This window comes from Sorex fumeus, unplaced genomic scaffold (assembly GCF_029834395.1).
Source record: "Sorex fumeus unplaced genomic scaffold, SorFum_2.1 ptg000008l, whole genome shotgun sequence".
Lineage (NCBI taxonomy): Eukaryota > Metazoa > Chordata > Mammalia > Eulipotyphla > Soricidae > Sorex > Sorex fumeus.
The window spans coordinates 33,264,717-33,287,397 of NW_026606065.1; the positions used below are offsets into that span (position 1 = coordinate 33,264,717).

General features: G+C 50.0%; 2 protein-coding genes across 5 annotated transcripts in view; one reads left to right on the top strand and one right to left on the bottom strand.

Annotated features, from left to right (window-relative positions):
* Window positions 1-4,943, top strand: part of DZIP1 (DAZ interacting zinc finger protein 1) — a 69,505-nt gene extending 64,562 nt beyond the window's left edge. For all 3 annotated transcript variants that reach the window (XM_056109753.1, XM_056109752.1, XM_056109754.1), the window contains 2 exons: window positions 362-536; window positions 4,845-4,943. In XM_056109753.1, coding sequence (XP_055965728.1) covers window positions 362-536; window positions 4,845-4,912 — 243 coding nt within the window. In that variant the 3' untranslated portion in view covers window positions 4,913-4,943. The remainder of the gene's footprint in view (window positions 1-361; window positions 537-4,844) is intronic.
* Window positions 4,944-7,723: 2,780 nt separating this feature from the next.
* Window positions 7,724-22,681, bottom strand: part of CLDN10 (claudin 10) — a 161,349-nt gene continuing 146,391 nt past the window's right edge. For both annotated transcript variants that reach the window (XM_056109756.1, XM_056109755.1), the window contains exons 4-5: window positions 9,655-9,762; window positions 7,724-8,047 (exon numbers count right to left, since the gene is read on the bottom strand). In XM_056109756.1, the coding sequence (XP_055965731.1) occupies window positions 7,927-8,047; window positions 9,655-9,762 (229 nt within the window). In that variant the 3' untranslated portion in view covers window positions 7,724-7,926. The remainder of the gene's footprint in view (window positions 8,048-9,654; window positions 9,763-22,681) is intronic.

Sequence of the window (22,681 nt, forward strand, 5' to 3'; positions counted from 1 at the left end):
TCCAGAACCGCAGAGGAGCCCTTACCTTGGACATATACTCTCTCTCTCTCTCTCTCTCTCTCTCTCTCTCTCTCTCTCTCTTTATTCTACAGTGGAACACTTCAGAAATGTTTTAAATTCCCAAGTGTTTGCGTTCGAATACATGCATTGAAACAGCAAGCAACTAAAGCAGTTCCCTCTACTTTCAAAGCCAAGATTTGCACCTTTGTGCCCTGGTCCTTCAGAGGGTGGGGGTGTAAACTTTGCTGCCCCATGTGGTGGTGGGGATCCGGCGCCTCCTTCCGGGTTCACTGTCCTACTTCCTGTCACCTAGACCTGAGGGGTGCTCCCAGGCACGGTGAGAACTGTCTTTGCATTTCAGTGTGCAGACGTGGAGGATGACGACTGGGACATATCGTCTCTAGAGGAAGATAAGTCTCTGGGGCAGAGACCGGGGAAAGATCCTGTGGAATCTCGACTTCTCAAGAGTGACCCAAATCCCATGCAAGTGCCAAGTGCCTGGGGCCCACCAAACCCCAAAGTTGCCAAGGAAGAAGGTGAGTGGCCTTTGCCCCCTGATGGGAGCAGAGCCTACTTCTGTACCAAGATGGCAAACTGTATTGCCAAAAAAATCCATCCACCTGGTCTTGCCGCTTCCAGGGGCTGGGGAGAGGCCCAGAGGGCCAGAGCACATGCCTTATGTGCATGGGGCATAGCCCAGCACCACAGGGACCCCATCACCACCACTGGGTGTGGCTCTGGGCAACCCCACCCCCCCACCCCCGTCATAGGGTCACGGAGTCCCACAGCACCTCATCGCCACCCAAGCACTGAGTCGTGAGGAGGCCCTGTAGCACTGTAACACTGTTCATCAATTTGCTTGAGAGGGCACCAATAATTAACGGGAGGCTTGTTGTTACTGTGTTTGGCATATCGAATACGCCATGGGGAGCTTGCCAGGCTCTGCCGTGCAGGCAGGATACTCTTGGTAGCTTTCTGGGCTCTCCGAAAGGAACGGAGGAATCGAACCGGGGTCAGCCATATGCAAGCCCTACCCACTGTGCTCCAGCCTGAGGAAGCCCTAAACAACACTTGTCACTTTTAAAAACGCCCATACACATAATGCGGGTGCACCCCTCCCCTGAAACATGAAGACTTTTCATCTATTTTAGGTAAAGAGAAACAGGACAGGGGTTAAGCATGTGGACGACCCTGGATCCATCACCTCACCATAGGGTCAACCCTGTGCATGGCTGAGTACAGTCATGGAAGTCTCTTCCCCCCTCACGTACCCCTGCACTGTGGAGTGTGGCCACTGAGGTAGCCTAGGCCCAGCAGCAATCAGCCGGTCCGGTTGGCCAAGTGGCCCCCAGGCCTCCTGAGCACTGTTTGAGAGGTTAAAAAAATAATCATTTTCCTGAAGGAGAGCATTCTTCTGGCAGTCTTCCTTATCGAACCACTCACATAGGAAATGTTTCTCCTGTTTTCTTTTTCTTCCTTTCCTTTTGGTCTCTAGTCACTGGGATGAGTAGCAAGTTAAGCCATCAGTTGACTGCTATTTCTGTTCATCTAGTCTTTTTTTTTTTTTGCTTTTGCTTTTTGGGTCACACCCAGAGATGCACAGGGGTTACTCCTGGCTCTGCACTCAAGAATTACTCCTGGGGGGGGCGGGGGGGCCTTCACCAATTGACTGGCACCCAAACGGAGACAAAAATGAAGGATCTTTCTGGTCTCCTCCGGAGGGGGGGCTGAAGTCCTATTTAGAATTGTGTTATAGCCCCACTGCTCCCTCTGCTCACCCACTCCCTACCCATTCCCTTCCACATGACTGGTCCCAGGGTGTTCCCTATAAGCCTCCCACATCCCAGCCTCAAACTGATGGAGAAATCAAACACAGAAATCAAACTGATGGACAGGCAGAACTACATTGTATATAAATTCCATCAAGGAGTCACCTGGTTTCCTTTTACTTATTTTTTATTTTATTAATTATATTATTATTATTATTTGCTTTTTGGGTCACACCCGGTTATGCTCAAGGGTTCCTCCTGGCTCTGCGCTCAGGAATCACTCCTGGCGGTGCTCAAGGGACCATATGGGATGGTGGGAATCAAACCCAGGTCAACCATGTGCAAAGCAAACGCCCTATCTGCTGTCACTTCTGTCCCTGTTCTTGCGTGTGGAGAAGGCCAGTAATTTAACTCTCCATTTTAGAGAGTTTCACTCAGTTTTTATTTTATTCTATTTTTTGTTCATTTTACTCTTATAAAGTTTCTCACAATAACTGATTACATTTAACATTCAAACACCAATCCCACCACCATCACTAAACCTTCCCACCACCATATTTTGGATGTTTCCATCCCGAACCCCAAACCCTGCCCCCAAAGCAGAACCGAAATAATTTCTTTTCTATTGCTAGTTACGAATAATCCACTAAAAATCATCCAAAAAATGTTTCTTAGAGCAAAGTGTGTGTGAAGGTTGCTGGATTTCACCCAGGAGCCATTAAGCCCTTCTCGAAGAGATTAGTAACCTGCTGTTAAATGTTGTCACTGCATCGGCTCACCAGAGTGAATCTGTGTGTGTGGTGCAAGGCCATGACCCAGATGGGTCCTCCACTCTTGTCTATTCTGAGTCAGCTGCCCTGCCCCTGAGCACTGGGCTTCTGTAACCCCATTCCCAGACTGCCCCTCAGAAACCCAAATTCTGGGCATTCTGTGACACAGATAAGGATCCGCTTATTCCCCCCACATCTGGCGCCTCGCAAGCCCCCTCTTAAGGACGTTTTGAACCCCTTACTCATAATTTAAGTTGGATACATGTGAGTCTTGCTGCTGCTTCTCCATTACATGGCTGCGTTCCCCTCTCTTTCCTCCCCACTGTTGGGGGGCTACGTCTTTCCTCTCTCCTTGCCACAAATGACACCATTTCCCTTCAGGCCTGTAGCTGATATTACGTTACCTGTGTTCCGTCTATAAAGAGGCTTGCAAGCAGTGGTAAAAAACAAAAAATAGGGTATGTGCTGTTGGCGTGATTGTAAGTAAGCAGTGGCGAGATGGGTCCTGGGCACACGGCCTCTCCCCTCTCCAGCCCACCACCCCATATCCTTCCCAGGAAATACTTCTCCAGTCAAACCCACATGGAACTGTCTGCGCAGTCAGAGGCTCAACACTCGTTTTTCCCACTAACCATGTTTACACCCCTCTTCCCTAAGAAAGTTGCTTGTTTGGGGGACTTTTTTTTTTTAATTAGTGAAACACCATGAGGTATAGTTGTAGACTTACAAGTTGTTGTGCTTGGGTTTCAGTTATACAATGATCAAGTACCCATCCCACCACCAGTGCCCATTCTCCACCCCCACCAATCCCAGTATCCCTTCCACCCTCCCCATCCCCCATCCCACCCTGCCTCTGTGGCAGGGCACTCCCTTTTGTTCTATCTCTCCTTTTGGGTGCTGTGGTCTGCAAAAGAGGCAATGGGTGGCAATCATGTTCGGTCCATAGACTACTTTCAGCAAGCATCTCCCATCCTGGGCAGATCTTCCCAGCACCCTTTATTTGGTGCTCCCTTCTCTACCCGAGCTGCCTTTAATTTGGGGGACTTTTTTGTTTGTTTGTTTTGACATTTAATCATGCCTCCTTGGCCTGTTAACATATCTTATTTTTAAAGTCTGGGGCACTAAACCCAGGGCCTCACACACGCCAAGGGGTGATGACCTCACCAGGAGCCACCTCGGGCTGGTCCTTGGCTTGGAGATTTTGTCTCCTGCCTTGATTACCAATATTGGACTACATACGAATGTAACTGACATATACAGGACAGCATCCAGCCCTGTGCTGAATGAAGGGAGGGAAAGAGAGGCAGAATCTGGTTCCTGCTGCCCAGAATCTATGCTGTGGGGCCTCTAAAAGCACTCCAAAGAGTGGCCATTGCTTTGAAATCTATTAAAAGCACCTCATGAGGCCTATGGGTGAGGTGTAGGGTCCTATGGGTGGGGCGTGGTGGCTTGGGGGCTGGATGTGGAGGCCTATGGGCGGGATGTAGGGCCTATGGGTGGAGCTTAGGGCCAATGGGCAGAAAGTTGGGTCTATGGGCGATTTGTGAGGGGGGGGTCTGTGGGCAGCGTATGGAGGCTTGTGGGTACTGTGGGGGGGCTTGTGAGGGGGGCATGGGGCCTATGGGTGGAGCATGAGGCCTGTGGGCTGGGTGTGAGGGCTCTGGACTGGGTGTGGGGCTGTAGGCGGGGCATGGGGCCTGTGGGTGAGGCATGAGGGCTGTGGGCGGGGCATGGGGTCCGTGGGTGTGGCATGAGGCTGTGGGCGGGGCATGGGGCCTGTGGGTGGGGCGTGAGCCTGTGGGTTGGGTTTGGGGGAGTCTGTGGGGGTGAGTGTGAGAGTCTGTGGACAGGGTATAGCGACTTGTGGGCGGAGCATGGGGGCTTGTGGAAGGGATGTGAGGGCCTTGGGCTGGGTGTGGGGGTTCTGTGGTGGGGCATGGGGCCTGTGAACTGTGATTGATCCTTGTGGGTGGAGATTGGCCCCCTGTGGGCGGGGCGTGAGGACCTGTGGGCGGGGTAGGAGGGCTGTGGGCAGGATGTGGGAGCCTATGGGCGGGGCCTGTGGGCCTGTGGGCGGGGCCTTTGGGCGGAGGTTAGCCCCCCTGTGGGCGGGGCACGTGGGCGGAGATTAGCCCTGTGGGCGGGGCCTGTGGGCCTGTGGGCGGGGCTTTGCAAACAGCGTGAGCCCTTTGATCAATTACTTTAATCAAGGAGATTTGGGATTTCTTTTCTCTGGGTTTGACTGTGCGCTTGTTTGCTCGTTTTAACCTTCGGGGCCGTTTCCTCCTCCCCTCTCCCTCCTCAGGACTTCTAGGGGAATCCAAGAGCAGCTTAGTCACTGTGACTGACTGGAGCGACTCCTCCGACGTGTGACCGTGACCCCAGCTCTGGGCCAGCCAGGCCAGCAGTGTCCAGCGGCGCAGGGCAGCACGTGGCCGCGCCACCCCGGTGCTCCTGCCTTACGGATGCCCCCAAGGCCACCAGGAAGCCACGGTGAAGACCAGGCGTCTCTGACAGCGCCCCGTAATACAGTATTTGAAGGAACCGCCAACAGTATTTTGAAGCATATAGAGGTGTTTAAAACTTAACGCTGCTTAAAAATACCGTGTCACTGATAAAAAAGAAAAAGTCTTTCCTTCAGAACAGTACTTTAGTGTTTAAGTGTATTTCTTTTCAATTAATTTTAAATGAACTTAATTTTTAAAATTTTTTTTTTACGTACAGGTGTTGATTTGAGTTGACTTTTTTTCATTTCCCCCCACCACCTCATTATCTTAGATTCGTTGTCCCTAGGAGGCATTTTATTCTAAAATTCCATTCATCTCCTTAAAAGCAAGTTCATAAATTCATGGAAATCAGTGAAATCTTAAAAGTAGATTGGTTATTTGTCATATAGAAGTAAGTTTAGAATTTTGAAACTATAGCAAGGCCCATATTACATTTTTCCAGAACTCTCTTTGCCACTTGCAACATTTAACCATTGTAAGCATGTTATTATTAAACAATTATTTTAAAGCTTTGACTACAGTTTGGCAGCACCATCTCTACCTTGGACACTTCATGAAATGTAGCTATTTTAACTGTATGGATAGAAAAAAAAGGGACTCATTGCTGAATTCTTACGTGTGTCTGGATGTTTTCACTTTTCTTAAATGCCCAATCAGATTATGAGATACCTCAAAATTAATTTGGTTCTGTTCTTAACAATGACATTGACGATGGTCAAAAAATGTCATGTAAGTCCAGGAGGTGGGAGGGTTGGGGAGGGGGGAGTCTTGCATTTTTAAAAATACTTTTTCCTACTCTCTGTATTGTTTTCCTTAAAAAAAAAAAAGTTTCATTTTAATGAAATGGTTGGTTGGGTGTGAGGTCTCCTTTCATCCCTTCCTGTCAACTTTTCAAGTAAACGTCCATGATACCCTTCCAGTTGTGGCTGAGTTATTAGAGATGATTGCTGAGGCCAGCTCACCTCCTTTTGCAGGTTGCAGCTGGCCTTGGAGCGGAGCCGCCAACACCCTCAGCTCAGGGATGAGCCCTGTTTCACCTGCTGCCTCCCCGCCCACCGATCTTCACTTCCAACCCATGCTCTCACCCTTTCGAAAAACGTCCCATCAGGGGCTGCGTTCTGCAAATATACCCACTTCTTGGAAAATTTCCAGAAGCACTAATAAATAAATTCAGAGCTTATTTTTCTTGTTGGGCTGGAGCAATAGCACAGTGGGTAGGGCATTTGCCTTGCAAATGGCCAACATGGCCGACCCGAGTTCGATTCCTCCACCCATCTCAGACGAGAGTATAGAGGTTAAGGCACTTGCTCTGCACACAGCTGACCCCGGTTCAATTCCATACTACACATGACCCTGAGAGCAACACCAGGGATGATTCCTGAACATGGATCCAGGAGTAAATTCTGTGCAGAGTAGTTGTAGAGAGGGTAAGTTGCCTGCCTTGGATGTGGCAGGCACCGATTCAATCCTCATGGTTCCCCGAACACAGACATGGGATGGGTGTAGCCTCTGGGCTCCTCTGGGTGTTCCCAATGGCCCCCATTCACCACTACCACTCACATGTTTATACTTACACACACACACACACACACACACACACACACACACACACATACACACTTGGGCGTGAAGCCCCCAGCAGCATGATGTATTAAGCACAATGATACCAAACCACCGGCTACTTCCCTGGCCCTTTCTGATCAGGGGTGACGACTTGCACAGCAGGGGCCCCAACCTGGCTGGAAGCCAACTCCTTCCACTTTCCAGCCGAGGGGGCCTTTGGCCACTTGATTCCTCTAGCTTTCCCACATCTTTAGGGTGAAGATTAGCACCCCAGACAGTAATCTGGGGACAATAATTTCATCTCAAAGATGCTGTAATTAAATGAACTAGTTAGCATCAGGAAGTGTCATATTCATGCCACAGGCCAAGTCTTACCCAACTCCCAACGCTCTGTCACCAGAGACAGTGTCGGTTCCAAGTCTGGACACTCCTCACTGCTCAGTCCCCTCAGACTTGGCTCTCCTCGCCTCCTCGTCAGCTCACCCAGGCTCCTGGTGGCTAAGGTGGAGTGCACTTGGGGCCTGCCAGGTGCCAGGGGCTGTCGGCATGTAGCATGCGGGGTAATAACTCCCCCAGGTGAGGGGTATGAAAACAGGGCTGTTGCTTGGAATAAATCCTGTCCAGGTTCAGGAATCCCTGGGGACTCTTGTCTGTGTCTCCTCACCTGACAGGGCGCTCTGGCATCTGGCCTGCTGAGGAGGCAGGCACTCACCCTCCCCAGGCCTCTGTGTCCTGGTTCGGCTGACCCTGAATGGCCCTCAGACAACTGACCCCTTTGCTCGATGGCCCAGGTGTGAGAACACGGCAAACCTCTCTGCCCCTGGAGAGTCACCGCCAAGGGCCGTGGACACAGGTGGATGAAACCACTCACAGCCAGTACGTCCGATCCAAACCTGAAGAGACAGTCCGGTCACTCCATCCTGGTTCCAAGACACCCTTTCTAATCCCCCCCCCCACACACACACCCGGCTAGATACATGAAAGTATCTAGCGGGGAGTAAATTAGAGAAAAGGCAGGTGGACAGCCTTCGTCATCGGAAGGAGGCAAACGCTTCTCGAACCCATGGCGCTAAGTTCCATGACGGTCCCTACAGACGCATCACATCTCTGCAAATCCTGTAAAGAACTGTTTACTGTTTTTTTTATAGAAAGGCACAACAGAAAATGATTAGTACATAACTAGGTCGGAACACATACATCCAGACAATCAACAAGTTCTCCAAATGCACATTTTCAAAATAGAGTGTGAAGCGGAGGAGGGCCTTGAGGGGGTCATGTGCAGGGACAGTTCCTCTTTCTCGCCACCTCGAGGCCCTTTCAGACGTAGGCATTCTTGTCAAACTGTTTGGAAGGGTGTGTGCTCTTAAAGTCTCCGCCACCTTGGTACTTGGTCCGCGAGGACATGGCCGACGTGGCCCCGTTGTACGTGTAAGCCATTCTGCAAGGCAAAGACAGTGTGGCAGTGCCCAGCCCCACGGAACGGACAGTGGAAGCAGCCACCCCTCCCCGGGGATGCCAGGAAGGAAGCAGGGGCTAGCAGGCATTCTGCCCTTTATGTCAGTCTGTCCTTCCTTCCCTTCTTCCCTCCCTTCCTCTTTTCCTCCCCCCTTCCCTTCCTCCCCTCCCACCCTTCCTCCCCTCCCACCCTCCCTCCCCTCCCTCCCTCCCTCCCTCCCTTCCTTCCTTCCTTCCTTCCTTCCTTCCTTCCTTCTTCCCTCCCTCCCTCCTTCCTTTCTTCCTTCTGATGGCTTTCATATGTTCAACTTCAGCAGTTTAGTATATAAGTGTGCGTGTAGTGTGTGTATATACACATATGTTTGAGTGTGTAATCCCTCCTTCCTCTCTTCCTTCCTTCTTCCTTCCTTCCTCCTTCCTTCCTCCTTTCCTCCTTCCCCTCCCTTCCTCCCTCCCTCTCTCCCTTCCTTCCTTCCTCCTTCCCTCCCTTCCTTCCATCCTTCCTGGCTTTGGGCCACATATAGCTGTGCTCAAGATTTACTCCTGGCTCTACACTCTCCAGGTCGTTTCTTTATTGTTTTTATTTTTAATTTTGGAAAATTTTGGCCCACACCTGGTGTTGCTCAGGGTTCACTCCTGGCTCGATGCTCAGGGATCCCTCAGAGGGCCATATGGGGCTGGCTTATTCAAGGCTTCCCACTCCACCTGCTGTGCTATCTCTCTGACCGTGTTCCACGTCATTTCTAAATGGTTCGACTGATAAAGCCATCTCTGCAGAAGAAAACTCACGGGTGCTCATTTATTCTGTTGTTCTCTTGAAGGAGAATATTTCATTTAGAGTTTTTGTGGGAGGCCTCTCAAGGAGTCCCTACCTTCCATTCTCAGCCCAAGGGCCACTGTCAACCCGACACTGAAGGGGCCTCCAAAGTCGCACCCAAGGATGCTTGGGGGACCATGTGGTGCTGAGAATTGAAGTTGGATCAGACACACGTCTAGCACACACCCTAACTGCTAGACTATCTTCCAGCCCCATGAATATTGTTTTTTTCTAAAGCATCTTCCTAGAGGGCCAGAGAGACAGTGTAGGAGGGGTTATGGGACTTACCTTGCATGTAGCTGATCACAGCTCTATCCCCAATACTTCATAGGGTCCCCAAGCGCTGCCATGAGTGATCTCTGAGCACAGAGCCTGAGTGAGCCCTCAGCACAGCCCCAAAACCAAAACAAACAACATTTTCCTGGGACCTAGGGCACAGCTGGGACCAGCCTCACCCATCACTACCTATGTGGAAATGACAAAAGGAAGAAGGGAAGGCTAATTCCCTGGCTGGCTGTCCTCATTATTATTAGAGAAGTAACTGTGGGATGCAAGAAGGACAAGCTCTGCTTTTTTTTTTTTTAATTAATTGTGATAACATCCATCCTATAACACTGTGCATAATATCATTTACATCGATTCCTCACCTTTCCCAATTCTGAGTCTTTGACATTTCAAAGATCATAGGAACCACCTATGATTTGACCCCACTTGGATTGTACTTTTCAACCGGTCAGGTTTTCTTTTTCTTTTTTTTTTTTTGGCTCTCATACCTGGGTGTTTTGTTGTTGTCAGATATCGAAAAGCAAAATATGACACCGCCAATTATACAGAGTGAGGCTCCTGCCCAGCCAATGAAGAGAGCGGCTCCTAATTCATACCTGTGAGAAAGTATTTCACAAGTATTACGGCTTGCGTTCCTGCAGGGTAAACAGTATTTAACACGACTCACCGACATTGGCCAAAGGCTCATGACAACGTTTGTGGCTGTGGTCGCTTGTTTAGGAAGGAATAACACCTCGTGCTTGAATAGGGACTGAACCTTTCCTCCAAGTGTTTTTTACAGCCATCATCTCCCCAACATGGGGGAGGAGGAAGGAGGGGATGGGGCGGGGAAGGCAAGCGTGAAGGTTCCCAAGTAGACAAGTGAAGCCAACTGAGGCCAAGGCCTCATGGCCCCGCCAGCATCTTTCTACAGACTCTGAACATCACAAAATTCCCTGTCCCTTCAGACCGTTCCCGGGCTCGAGTATTTCCAAGGCAGAAAAGCAAAGGATGCCTCTGCTTTCATTTTACTTCATCAAGTGTTTTCTTCTTCTCAAATCCTGATAAGATCCTAAAGTTCAGACCCCTTCACACATGCATCTTTTTTTTTTCTTTTTGGGTCACACCCGGCAATGCTCAGGGGTTCCTCCTGACTCTGCACTCAGGAATTTCTCCTGGCAGTGCTGGGGGGACCATATGGGATGCTGGGAACTTAACCCGGGTCGGACATGTGCAAGGCAAACGCCCTCCCCACTGTGCTATTGCTCCAGCCCCCCGCCCCATGCATCTTTGACCTGAGGATTATTTTGAGTTGATAGTGATTGAGAAGCACGTAGAAGGACTCAGTCCTCCATTTACCTAAAAGCAACCTGCAAATTTACGGATTTATTCTCCTCCCCTCCCCTCCTCACCAAGAAGGACAGAGGTAATCACCAAAGCCTCTAGTAAGCTCCAGCCTGGCCTAGGAACCCACATAATAAACTTGGCTAAAACCAGCCTTTACCATTATTCCCAGGTTTTTACATGCCCACAGTCTGCCAAAATCTTTGATAATAAGCTTGAAACTTTTTTCTTTTGTCCATCTCTTCTTAGAACATCCATGAACCCACCCCTCATCTGACAAAAGGTCAATATCCAAAAATCTATAAAGCACTTGCAGAAGTTCACTGTATTACTGTCATCCCGTTGTTCATCGATTTACTTGAGCAGGCTCCAGTAACATCTCCATTCGTCCCAGCCCTGAGATTTTAGCAGCCTCTCCTTTCTCGTCCTTCTTACTGGTGCCTTATTAAAGCTCTTTCAGTGTCAGGGGAATGAGACCCATTACTGTTACTGTTTTTGGCATATTGAATATGCTACGGGAAGCCTGCCAGGCTCTGCCGTTCGGGCGGGATACTCTCGGTAGCTTCAGAAGTTAACAACAAAAAAAATCAAACAACCCCATCATAAAAGTGTGAGAAGAGATGAAAAGACACTTTCTTAGAGAATAAGACATGCAGATGGTCAACAAGTTACATGAAAATTTGCTCTGTATCCTAACTCATCATAAGGGAAATACAAAACAAAACAACATAAGAAAGAACAAAATAACCAGTGCTGGTGTGGATGTGGGGAAAGGGAACCCTCATACACTGCTGGTGGGAATGCTGATAGGGAGAAGGCACAGCAGAGAGGGTGTTTGTCTTGCACAGGGCTGACCTGGGTCAACCCCAGCATCCTAAATGGTCCCCTGAGCAGCGCCAGGAGTAATTCTTGCTTGTAGAGACAGGAGGAACCCCTACGCATTGCTGGGTGTGGCGCCTAAACAAATAAGCACTGTAGCACTGTCCTCCCATTGTTCATCGATTTGCTCGAGTGGGCACCAGTAACGTCTCACAACAAATTGTGAGACTTGTAGTTACTGTATTTGGCATATCGAATGCGTCACAGGTAGCTTGCCAGGCTTTGCTGTGCGGGCGAGATACTCTCGGAAGCTTGCCGGGCTCTCCGAGAGGGGCAGAGGAATCGAACCAGGTTCAGCCGCGTGCAAGGCAAACACCCTACCCGCTGTGCTATCGCTTCAGCCCCTAAACAAATAAAACAAAGAAAAACAGATTTTGGGTTTGGGTTTTTTTTTCTGGTGGGAAGGTTGAGTGGTTCAACCTCTTTGGAAAATAATAAGAATGTCTCAAAAACAACAAGCATTCAGCCCCACAGGACCTAGCATTTCTAATTCTTAGCATCCAAGGACCCCCAAAACACCTTCAAAAAAAGACATTTGTGGTCCCTGTTGCAGCTCAATTAACAATAGCCAAACTCTGGAAATAAGTCAAGTGTCTAAGAACAGATGGCTGGATTAAGAAACACACAATGGACTAGAACTCAGTTAAAAGATGAAATCATGCAATTTGCCACTACCCGGATGGGTCTTGGAGGATATCATGCTGAGGAACGTTATCCAGGAGAGGAACAAATACAGAATAATCTCCCTCCTATGGGAAATATAAAGAAACATAGTAAGGGAGCAACAAATGGCTCAGTACAACAGAACCGGAGAATTGGCCTCTAGAACAAAATTTTCTGGGGGTGAGGAGTCTGGGGGTTGGGGGTTGCTGGAACTAGGGGGCATGAAGGTAGGCATTCTGGTGGCTGGTTGTGGTGCTGGAACCACGTACATAGGAAACAAGCACTGATACTGCTATAACTCAGGTGCCTTGACTTACATGGAGGGGGGGAGGGCATGTATGGTTCTTTTGTTCAGATGCTATATGGCCTCAATTCCAATCACCTTTGGGAGTTACTCATCAACTGTGTGTGTGTATGTGTGTGTGTGTGTGTGTGTGTGTGAGAGAGAGAGAGAGAGAGAGAGAGAGAGAGAGAGAGAGATATGCACATAATAATTAGTTGCTTTTGCTGCCTTAATCTGTCTCTTGCCAGTCAAACTCACGGGGCTGAAGTCAGACAACCTGGCAAACACTGTTATCCCCCTTCCGTCCAGTACCCTTGCAAGGCCAGTGATTGGGCCAACATCAGCTTCCCTATCTTCCAATCTGTTGGGGGATGAATACAAAGCAACCACCACTTAGTGACAGCAGGTGACAATGGCGGACCACAGAAGCCCACTGCTGATGAAAGTAGACTCTGAGGTAAACAAGACGACCTGCCCTTGGGAGGTCACTGCCCAAAGGAACAGGTGAGCTGCTGAGAACAAAGACCAAAATCACCTCTGGGTGCAGGCCAGGAGAAATCTGTGCAGGGGTAGAAGCACTCGCCCCAGAGGAGGAATGAGAGACGTACACACAGATTATTTCAAGCGTGCACTCGCAGATGCCTGTTCTTTCTCTGAAGAGTAAAGGCACCTGGGGCTGGAGCGATAGCACAGCGGGTAAGGTGTTTGCCTTGCACGCAGCCAACATGGCCAACACAGGTTCGATTCCCAGCATCCCATATGGTCCCCCGAGCATGGCCAGGAGTGATTCCTGAGTGTATGAGCCAGGAGTAACCCCTGAGCATCGCCAGGTGTGACCCAAAAAGAAAAAAAAAAGAGTAAGGGCACCTGCCTGGCATGAACCAGCTTGGCATGATTCCATCCTGGAAGCCCATACGGGTCCCCTGAACCCGCCAGGATTGATCCTAGTGCAGAGCCAGGATTAAGTCCTGAGTACTGCCGGGTGTGGCACCCCCTCAAAAAGGAGCAGGCATAGAGAGATGCTGCTTCTCCTATGGACCCCTAGACCATAACTACAAGGACAAAAGGAAGACACATTCTTCCTCAGCTAAGTGCCTTCTGGCTCGAAGGGAAGGCAGAGGGGGAGGGTCTGAGAGAGCCAAATAAGAAGGGGTGGGCTCCCTCTCCTGCACCCCACCGCTAGTCTGAAGCAGGGTCGGGCTTAAATACCAAGGCCAGGGGTCCTGTGACCTGCAGGTGCCTGACCCCTTTCTGCAGGCTCATGGGTGGGGTAGAGGGGACAGGTGGACAGGGTCACGGAGGTGCAGAGAGTCGGTACTCGAGACCACAGGGTCACCCACACCGACTGCAGGGTCCACCCACACCGACTGTCCAGAAACTGACCTCCTGTGAAATATGGCTCTGTGAGCTGTACCAGGGAGAAACCAGGCAGGAGAGATGGGCCAGGGGCTGGCTTTCAGAGTCAGCTTTTGGGGGTAACATTGTGGGCAGTGTCTGCCAGAGGGACAGGAGATGAGGGACCCAGTAGCTACACCCCATCCCGAGTGCACTTGTTTTTCTTGCTCACCCCGCCTGCCTCTCTGCTGTTTCTCCAGCTGCACCCCTCAGAGGTAACGGGGGTTCGTATGGAGAAAGACATCTTGAGTCTGCTGAGAAAACCAGCCTGGAACAGGATGGGGATGGGGGTGTGGAGGAGCAGCAGGGGGTGCAGAGAGAGTGGACCCAAAGGAGTGTTGGTGGGCACCTTCTGAAACATCATGCATCTAAAAAGGACAGTCAGAGAGAGAGAGAGAGAGAGAGAGAGAGAGGGACAGACACAGAATGACTGCACTCATTGGTGGAATATAAAGTAACATAATAGGAGATTAACACCCAAGGCTAGTAGAGATAAGGGCCAGGAGGATCGCTCCATGGTTCGGAAGCAGCTGGGATGGAGAAGCGACCACTAAGTAAAGGATGCTTGGAGGGCTCGCTCGCTTGGGATGGGAGATGCGTGCTGAAAGTAGACTATGGACCAAACATGATGGCCACCTAATACCTGCATTGCAGACCACAACACACAAAAGGCGGGGGAAGGGGAGGAGAGAGAGAGAGAGAGAGAGAGAGAGAGAGAGAGAGAGAGAGAGTAAAAAGAAATGTGCCTACCACAGAGGCAAGATGGGGATGGAAGGGGGTGGCAGGAGGGATACTGGGAACATTGGTGGTGGAGAATGGGTCCTGGTGGAGGGATGGGTACTTGATCACTGTATGAACTGAAACATAATCATGAACGTTTGTAAATCTGTAACTGTATTTCACAGTGATTCATTAAAAAAAGGTTTTTTTTTTTCTTTTTTTTTTTAAAAAAGGACATCCTGGGCGGACACGATCCATTTCCAAGATGTTTGACTGAGACAAGGAAGCCACAGAGACAAGTAAGCCACAGAGGCAGTCGCATTTCTGGCACCACTGGAAAATATGCCAGGTCTCTGACAGAGCCTCACCTAGCCAGACCCAAGTGTTGTTTGAGGAGAATGCTAGGAAATATTCTGCTCCGTTGATCAGACAAATCAAAAGCTGCCGAGAGGGCGTCAATTCTTCCAGGTAACCGAATGTAAATTTAGTGAGTCAGGGGGAGGGAAAGGGCTTCTCTCTAGAGGAATTAAAAGATGAATTAGCCAGGGATGTAGTTCAGAAGCAAAGTACTTATTTTAGAAGGGTGAAGTCCCAGGATCAATTCCCGGTACTGAAAAGAATAGTAGTATAAAGAGAATGAGGCCGGAGGAAGAATCCAAGGGGCCAAGATCCTTGCCTTGCATGCAGCCGACCCTGGCTCCATCCCTGGCACTGCATGTGGTTCCCAACCACCTTCCAGGAGGAAGCTAGGAGCAAGCCCTGAGCACAGAGCTCGAAGCAAGCCCTGAACACAGCATGGGGTGTGGCCCTTAATCCCCAAAGAAATAAACAAGAACCTGAAACAGAATAATCACCAAAAGAAAAAAAAATTTCTTCTCCAAAGAACCAGAGAGTTCTGCACACAGGAACAGAGTCCCCGCAGACTCGGAGCGAACCGGGGGAGGGTGCCCACTGGGCTCTACCCTGGCATCACGTGATCCCGCAAGCCTCTTAGGGAATGTGATCCTGGAGGCCTCTGAACATGCCCCCTGGGCTCTCAAGGGCCCTGAGCACCTCTGGGTGGTCCTGGTGGTCCAGACACAGTACCTCGTTCCCAGGCCTGAGCATTTCAGGGACAGTTTTCCCCCATTGTGCCTGGACACGTTGCGCACCAGGTCTGGGCAGACGTGGGGCAAAGGATGATGGGCGCACGGAGAAACACCCTCCAGGAGCAGCCAATCGCTGTTCACTTTATTGCCTAATACACATATCTTTTATAGAGGGTCTCAGCTTACAAGAAGGTCCAATCACATGAAGTTTATCATTATTGGTCTATCACCTTTCCTACACTGCTTTGCCCGGGTCCAATCCCAATCAAGGCTAGATGCTGCAGTTAGGATGACTCGCTACACATACGTGACAGTTTCTGGGTCTTGGGCTCATGTGACTAGGAGGTTGAGTGAGGCTCAAGGCTGAACACCTGGTATTGGCTGACACCCTGTTCTTGCCAACTTCGCCCAGATACTCCGTCTTGTGAGGCTTCACTTCTGGGACGCTTTGCAAGGTCAAGTCTTATCTGCTCCAGTGCCCAACACGATGTTCCACAGCTATGTATAGCGGGGTGTGTCCTCCCCCGCTCTGGTTCCCTGAAGAATGCTTGGGAGCGTCCCCACAAAATGAGATTGGGACCTGCAGAGATCATACAGGGGTTGCGTCCTTCGCCAACACCTGGATGACCCTGATTTGGTTTTCAGCACTGCCCATGGGCCGTCCCCTGAGCATCACCAGGAGTGATCCCTGAGCACAGAGCCAGAAAAAAATAAGCCTGGAGCATCACTGGGTGTGACCCTCCCCCCCCAAAAAAAAACCAGTATGAGGTGGGGAGCATGGAGAGAGCATATGTGCACCTGTATTCAACTACAAAACCCAACGCTGCTTGCCTCTCCTGGGCCAGCTGGGTATTCGGTGGGAGGAGGTCAAGGGTCACGCCAGGGCTAAGTGACCAGGGAGAAGCCTGGGGTCATGCCAGGAGACCCTTTCCAACGTGTCTGTTGTCTGATTCCAAATAAGCACTTTGGAACTTTATTGTTGGATGACTTTTGGGGGTGGTGAACTGATTTAAGGGGCCAACACGTTTTCGGAACCCACCCGCCTCCTTGGAAGGGGCGGGGCTCCTGAGGGTTCTTGCTCGCACTAAGGGTGGAGGGAGTGAGGGCAAGAACTGCACCTCGTGGCCTCCAGCTTGGCCCTGGCTCCATGTGGGCCCTGTGACCTTGACAGTAATGCCGAGGGGACACACCTAGGAGCGTCTCTTGCTTTCTCCCCTCATTTCTGTCTTCCTCACAGGCAAACGCCCTGTGATCTGCCGTATCCATGGAGCCATGAAGCCCGTCCTGGTCACCAGCACAGAAGCAACATGCCAGGCGTTGGGTCACGTGTTTCAGGGTGGCTGAGATTCTGATCTCAAAGGCTCCCGTCCAGCGCACGTAGTGAGACACTGAACAAACACAGGCGCGTGGAGGAGGCTCCTAGGGCCAGGAGAGCGTGTTTCTGTAGAATCAGTGTCTCCTGCTCATAGGGACGGGGGACGGCTAAGTGTCTTGGACACCCCAGCCGTTACTCTCAGTGTCAGCTCGCTCTTTGGGGATTCTGGGTGTGCTAAAAATCTGTTTTTGCACTAGAGATTGAGCTTCCATATGACCCCGCAATACCACTTCTGGGAATATATCCTGAGGGTGCAAAAAAGCACAGTAGAAATGACCTCTGCACCTGTATGTTCATGGCAGCACTATTCACAGTAGCCAGAATCTGGAAACAACCCGATTGCCCGAGAACAGATGACTGGTTAAAGAAACTTTGGTACATCTACACAATGGCATACTATGCAGCAGTTAGGAAAGATGAAGTTATGAAATTTGCTTATCAGTGGATGGTCATGGAGAGTATCACGCTAAGTGAAATGAGTCATAAAGAGAGGGGCATACAGAGAATGACTGCACTCATTTGTGGAATATAAAATAACATAATATGAGACCCAACACCCAAAGACAGTAGAGACAAGGGCCAGGAATATTGCTCCATGGTTGGAAGCCTGCCTCACGAGCTGGGGGAGAAGGTAGCAGGAATAGAGAAGGGATCACTAAGTCAATGATGGTTGGAGGGATCATTCGGGATGGGAGATGTTGCTGAAAGTAGATAAAGGACCAAACGGATAGCTCTCAGTATCTGTACGGTAAACCATAATGACTAAAAGTAGAGAGAAAGTATGGGGGAAATTGTCTACCACAGAGGCAGAGTGAGGGATGGGAGTAGTGGGAGGGATACTGGAAACATTGGTGGTGGAAAACGTACACTGGTGGAGGGATGGGTGTTCGATCATTGTATGACTGAGACTCAAACATGAAAGCTTGTATCTCACGGTGATTCAATAAAAAGAAAAAGAAAAATATCTGGTTTTGCAAACAGCATTGTTGATCATCACTAACCCCAAGAGTGAGGTCTTACGAGCCCCATGTTGCAAATGAGGGAGATTCTATGCCTTGGCCCCTATCTCGGCCACATGAGCAAGAAAACCAGGTCTTAAAACCCATGCATGCATGCCTGCGCCCAGCCCCAGTGAACCCTGCAGGATGGGACCCTGGAGCCGTGGAACATTAGCGGAGGGCAGCCCCTGAGGGCCTCAGCACTCCAGGGCTTGACCATGCCACCTAATCAGGCCACAGCATGAAACCACTGGCCTACTTTGCTGGAATTTTCAGAGTGGCAGCCAGGCTTCGTAAGCACCTCTTGGGACTCCCCCTTCCGGTCCCATCTGCACCCCCGCCCCCTTCCCAACAAACATAAATAAGATAAATAATGGCCACTCCTCAACCCCAATCTCTCATGGCTGGATGCCAGGGCCCAGGAAGCACCACACCCGTGAGTCTTTGCACTTTGTTCTGTTTTCTGTTTCTGCTGTGCCAGGGATTGAACCCAGGGCAATTCACACAAGGCAAGTAAGTGTTCTAGCCCTGAGCTCCACCCCAAGCTCCCTCCTCTCCAGACCCTTTTTGTTTATTTGTTTGTGGGCCACAGAGGTTTCTCTTGGCTCTCTGCTCAGAGGGCATTCCTGGCAGTGCTCAGGGGACCATATGGGATGCTGGGAATCAAACCCAGGTCAGCCACACACAAGGTGAGCACCTTACCTGCTGTACTATCCCTCTTGCCTCTCAGTTTCTTCTTTTTTTTTTTAATTACTTTTTAAAAGTATCTTTTATTTATTTATTTTGCCACACCTAGCCATGCTCAGGGGTTACCCCTGGCTCTTCACTCAGGAATTACTCCTGGTGGTACTTGGGGTCTAGAATCAATGTGATGTATATTCACTGGTTCTCTCAGGAAGATGCTCTCTCTCTGCCTCTGTCTCTCTATCTCTGTCTCCTCTGTCTCTATCTCTCTATCTCTGTCTCAGTCTCTCTATCTCTGTCTGTCTGTCTGTTTGTCTCTGTGTCTGCCTCTGTTTTCATCTCTCTGTCTCTCTCTGTCTCTCTCTGTCTCTCTGTCTCTCTCTCTGTCTCTCTCTCTCTCTCTCTCTCTGGCTCATTACATTCTCAGTGGCTTCAAAGCTCCCGGGTATGGAATTTTTTCGAAACATCCACCCCCACCCCCCAGGCTGTCTTTTCATCCAGCACCAAAAGAGGTGAGTGTAGTCATTAAAATCAGGACTGTGGGACTTGGGGGGGGGGGGGGGAAGAAAAAATAGTTCCTCTTTAAACTAAGCAAAAAGTATTTGGCTCATTTTTTTTTTAAAGTCCTGTCCAGTATGACAGGGCAGGAGATAGGGCGTTGTTAGCCTTGCACACTTTCTACCCAGGTTCCATCCCTGGCATTCCATACGGTCCCCTGAACACCATCAGGAATAATTTCTGAGTACAGAGCCAGGAGTAACCCTGAGCACAGCTGAGTGTGCCCATCTTGCAAAAGCAAACAAGCAAACAACTGCCTCCTTTTAAGATCCTCAGAGGTGCAAAGTGACAAAGAGAGTTCATGGAAGATGAGCAGGGCAGGAGCCTGGAGAAAGGGGCAACTACTGTAAAAAAAAAAAAAAAAGGATCCTGTCTCATTTTGATCAAGACTGGGAGCAGGCAAAACCACAGCTCTGGTTACTATAAAGCAAGTCCATGAGCAGTAGAAATTGCTGAAAGGTCAGGAAGAAGATCCGCTGGGGCTGGAGAGATAGGACAATGGGGAGGACACTTGCCTGTCACATGGGTAACTCGGGTTCAATCCCTGCTATCCCATAGGATCCCCCAAACCTGCCAGGACTGATTCCTGAGTGCAGAGCCAGGAGTAAGCCCTGAGCACTTCTGGGTGTGGCCCCCAGCCAAGAAAGACAGACAGAGAGACAGAGACAGTTACAGAAAGGCAGAGAGAGAGAGAGAGAGAGAGAATTTGAAGGACCAAAGTTAAACAGAATACTCAAAAGGAAATTACTGTGTGAAACTTAGTATATGAGTGTAGCAAGCCTTATTTGGGTCTGCAAAAAATGATTAAAATTTTAATTGCTGTAGCTGAAATGATAGTTGAACATGAAGGGTACTTGCCTTGCATGAGACTTACTCAGGTTTGATCTCTGGCATCGTGGGTGGTCCCCAGACTCTGCAAGAATGATTCTGGAGCCCAGAGCCAGGAGTAAACCCTGAGGACTGCCAAGTGTGGCACCCAAACAAAACAAAATAAAAGAGAAAACGAGAGCGAAAGAGAGAGAGGGAGGGAGAGAGGGAGGGAGGAAGGGAGGAAGGAAGGAAGGAAGGAAGGAAGGAAGGAAGGAAGGAAGGAAGGAAGGAAGACCACTATGATTGATGCTGCCACTTTACATAGAATTCCAGTGGTGAGCCAGGCTTTTAAAAAGTTCTCTCTTGAAAATAAATGTCCGTTGATGTATATAACCAAAGCATTGATATATATAACCGCAGGGCTACACAGCTGCATGAATGGACTTTTATCACCTCGGGATTCTACAGGCTCATCCACTGATACATCCCCCCTGATCCCCCACCTTCTTTTGGGGCCCCAGGTCCCAGGAGGCAGGTATGCTGTGTACCCTCCCCCTCCGCCCCCTGCAGTTATCCCAGTCTTCCCTCCCTTGGACAGTCTACTCTCACTCTGCGTGTGAGATGTCATACCTTTCAGTAGGACTGGAGAAAAGCATTGGGCGCCTCTCCATAGTGGCTCAAGTAAGAAGGGGACCAACTCCACAATAAGCGTCTGCTTCTCTATGATGAATTCACAGAGAAGTTTGTTCTCCTACTGAGGAAATCCCAAAGAAAGACCAACCGGAATCCCAGGTTCGGTCTCCAGGAGCAAACCGGCAACATCTACTCCCTCTGACTCTACCACGGCTTTGCAGAGTCTAACGCTGTCTCGTCTCTGTTTGGGTCTGGGGGTCACCCCTGTCAAGTGCCCAGGCGTCCTCCTGGCTTGGAGCATGGGCATGGCATCTAACGGTGTTCAGGGATCAAGCCCAGACTCCCGCCTGCAAACTGTGCACTCCTACCCGGGAGCCAGCTGCTTGACCCCATAGGTACCTTGTGTTTCTCCAAGGCAATGCTTAGGGCTACTCCTGGCTCTGTGCTCAGGAATCACTCTTGGCAGTGCTCAGGGGACCACATGGGATGCTGCTGGGTTAAGTGTGCAAAGCAAGCACCATCCCAGCTGTACTATCTCTCTGACCCTCTGCTCTTATTTTGACTCTCTATATTCCCCACAGTCTTGCACGCAGCCAACATGGCCAACCTGAGTTCGATTCCCTGCCCCTCTCAGAGAGCCCGGCAAGCTACCGAGAGTATCTCGCCCGCACGGCAAAGCCTGGCAAGCTACCCGTGACGTATTTGATATGCTAAACACAGTAACAATTGTCACAATGTTACTGGGCCTGCTCGAGCAAATCGATGAACAACGGGAGGATAGTGATAGTGATAGTGACACTCCACACATAAGTATAATCATGCAGTATTTGTACTTTCTCGAACTTACTTTGCTTAATGTGATATCCTCCAATTCCATCCACATTGTAGCAAACTTGAGTTTTGAACTATGAACTATATGCAAAGATAGTTTCATCTTCCTTAAGCCTGCACAGTATTCCATTGTGTATATACACCACACATCTTTTTCTTTTCTTTTCTTTTCTTTTCTTTTCTTTTTTAAATTTTTTTGGTCACACTGGTAGTGCTCAGGGTTTACTCCTGGATCTCAACTCAAGGGTCACTCCTGACAGAGCTCAAGGGACATGGCACCAAGGATCAAATAACAGGTCAGACACATGCAAAAACAAGTACCTTATCAACTGTGCTATCTCTCTGAGTGAGAGTGTTTTATTTATTTGTTTTTTGGTTTTGGACCACACCCGGAGGTGCTCCAGGCTTCAGGGATGGGAAACTTAAAAGAAGTAACTAGAGGGGCCCAGAGCTTAGGCCCTGCAGGCGCAGGGCCTGAACTGGACCCCAGGGTCCCCAGATACAGGTAGGAGTCACAGTAAGGAGGGCCAGACCCAGATAGCAAACTGGGGCACCTCGTTTCATCCTCCCAACCACCTCAACAACCGGGCATCCTGGCGGCGCTCAGGAGACCAGAAGTGTGGTCAGGGATTGGATCAGGGGTCAGCTGCGTACCAGGAAGGCTCCTTAACCCTACGCTATCTCTCTGGCCTTCACCTCTTCGCCTCTCCACAGCCCTCCCTTTCTTGCTGTGGGTCAAATGCTTCGTGAAGGTCTTCCTGGGACTTCTAATTCTCGCCGGTGATTCATGGATGTTTCAAAGGACCATTCCCGAGGGAACTGAATGGATTATTAACCAGAGTAAATCATTGTTTGAAAGTCCCCACCTGGGGGAGGCTGGGGATGTGGCTCAGTGGTGGGGCACCCGCCTGGCATGCAGGAGGCCACAGACTTCATACCCGGTTCACCCCCTGCCCTCCCGCTGCGCCCAGAACAAAGCCCAGCACGGTCGCAGTGACCCCTGGCACCACATCAAGTGTGCAGCCCGCAGACACTGCAACCACGGCCATAGGGAAGAGGAAAAGGCTGGAGTGATAGTACAACAAGGAGGGCATTTGCCTTGCATGCAGCTAACCTGGGTTCGATTCCCAGCATCCCATAGGGTCCCTGAGCACCGCCAGGAGTAATTCCTGAGTGCAGAGCTAGGAAGAACCCCTGAGCATCACTGGGTGTGACCCCAAAAAACAAAACAAAACAAAACCACAGGAAAAAAGAAGAGGAAAACATATGGGGGGG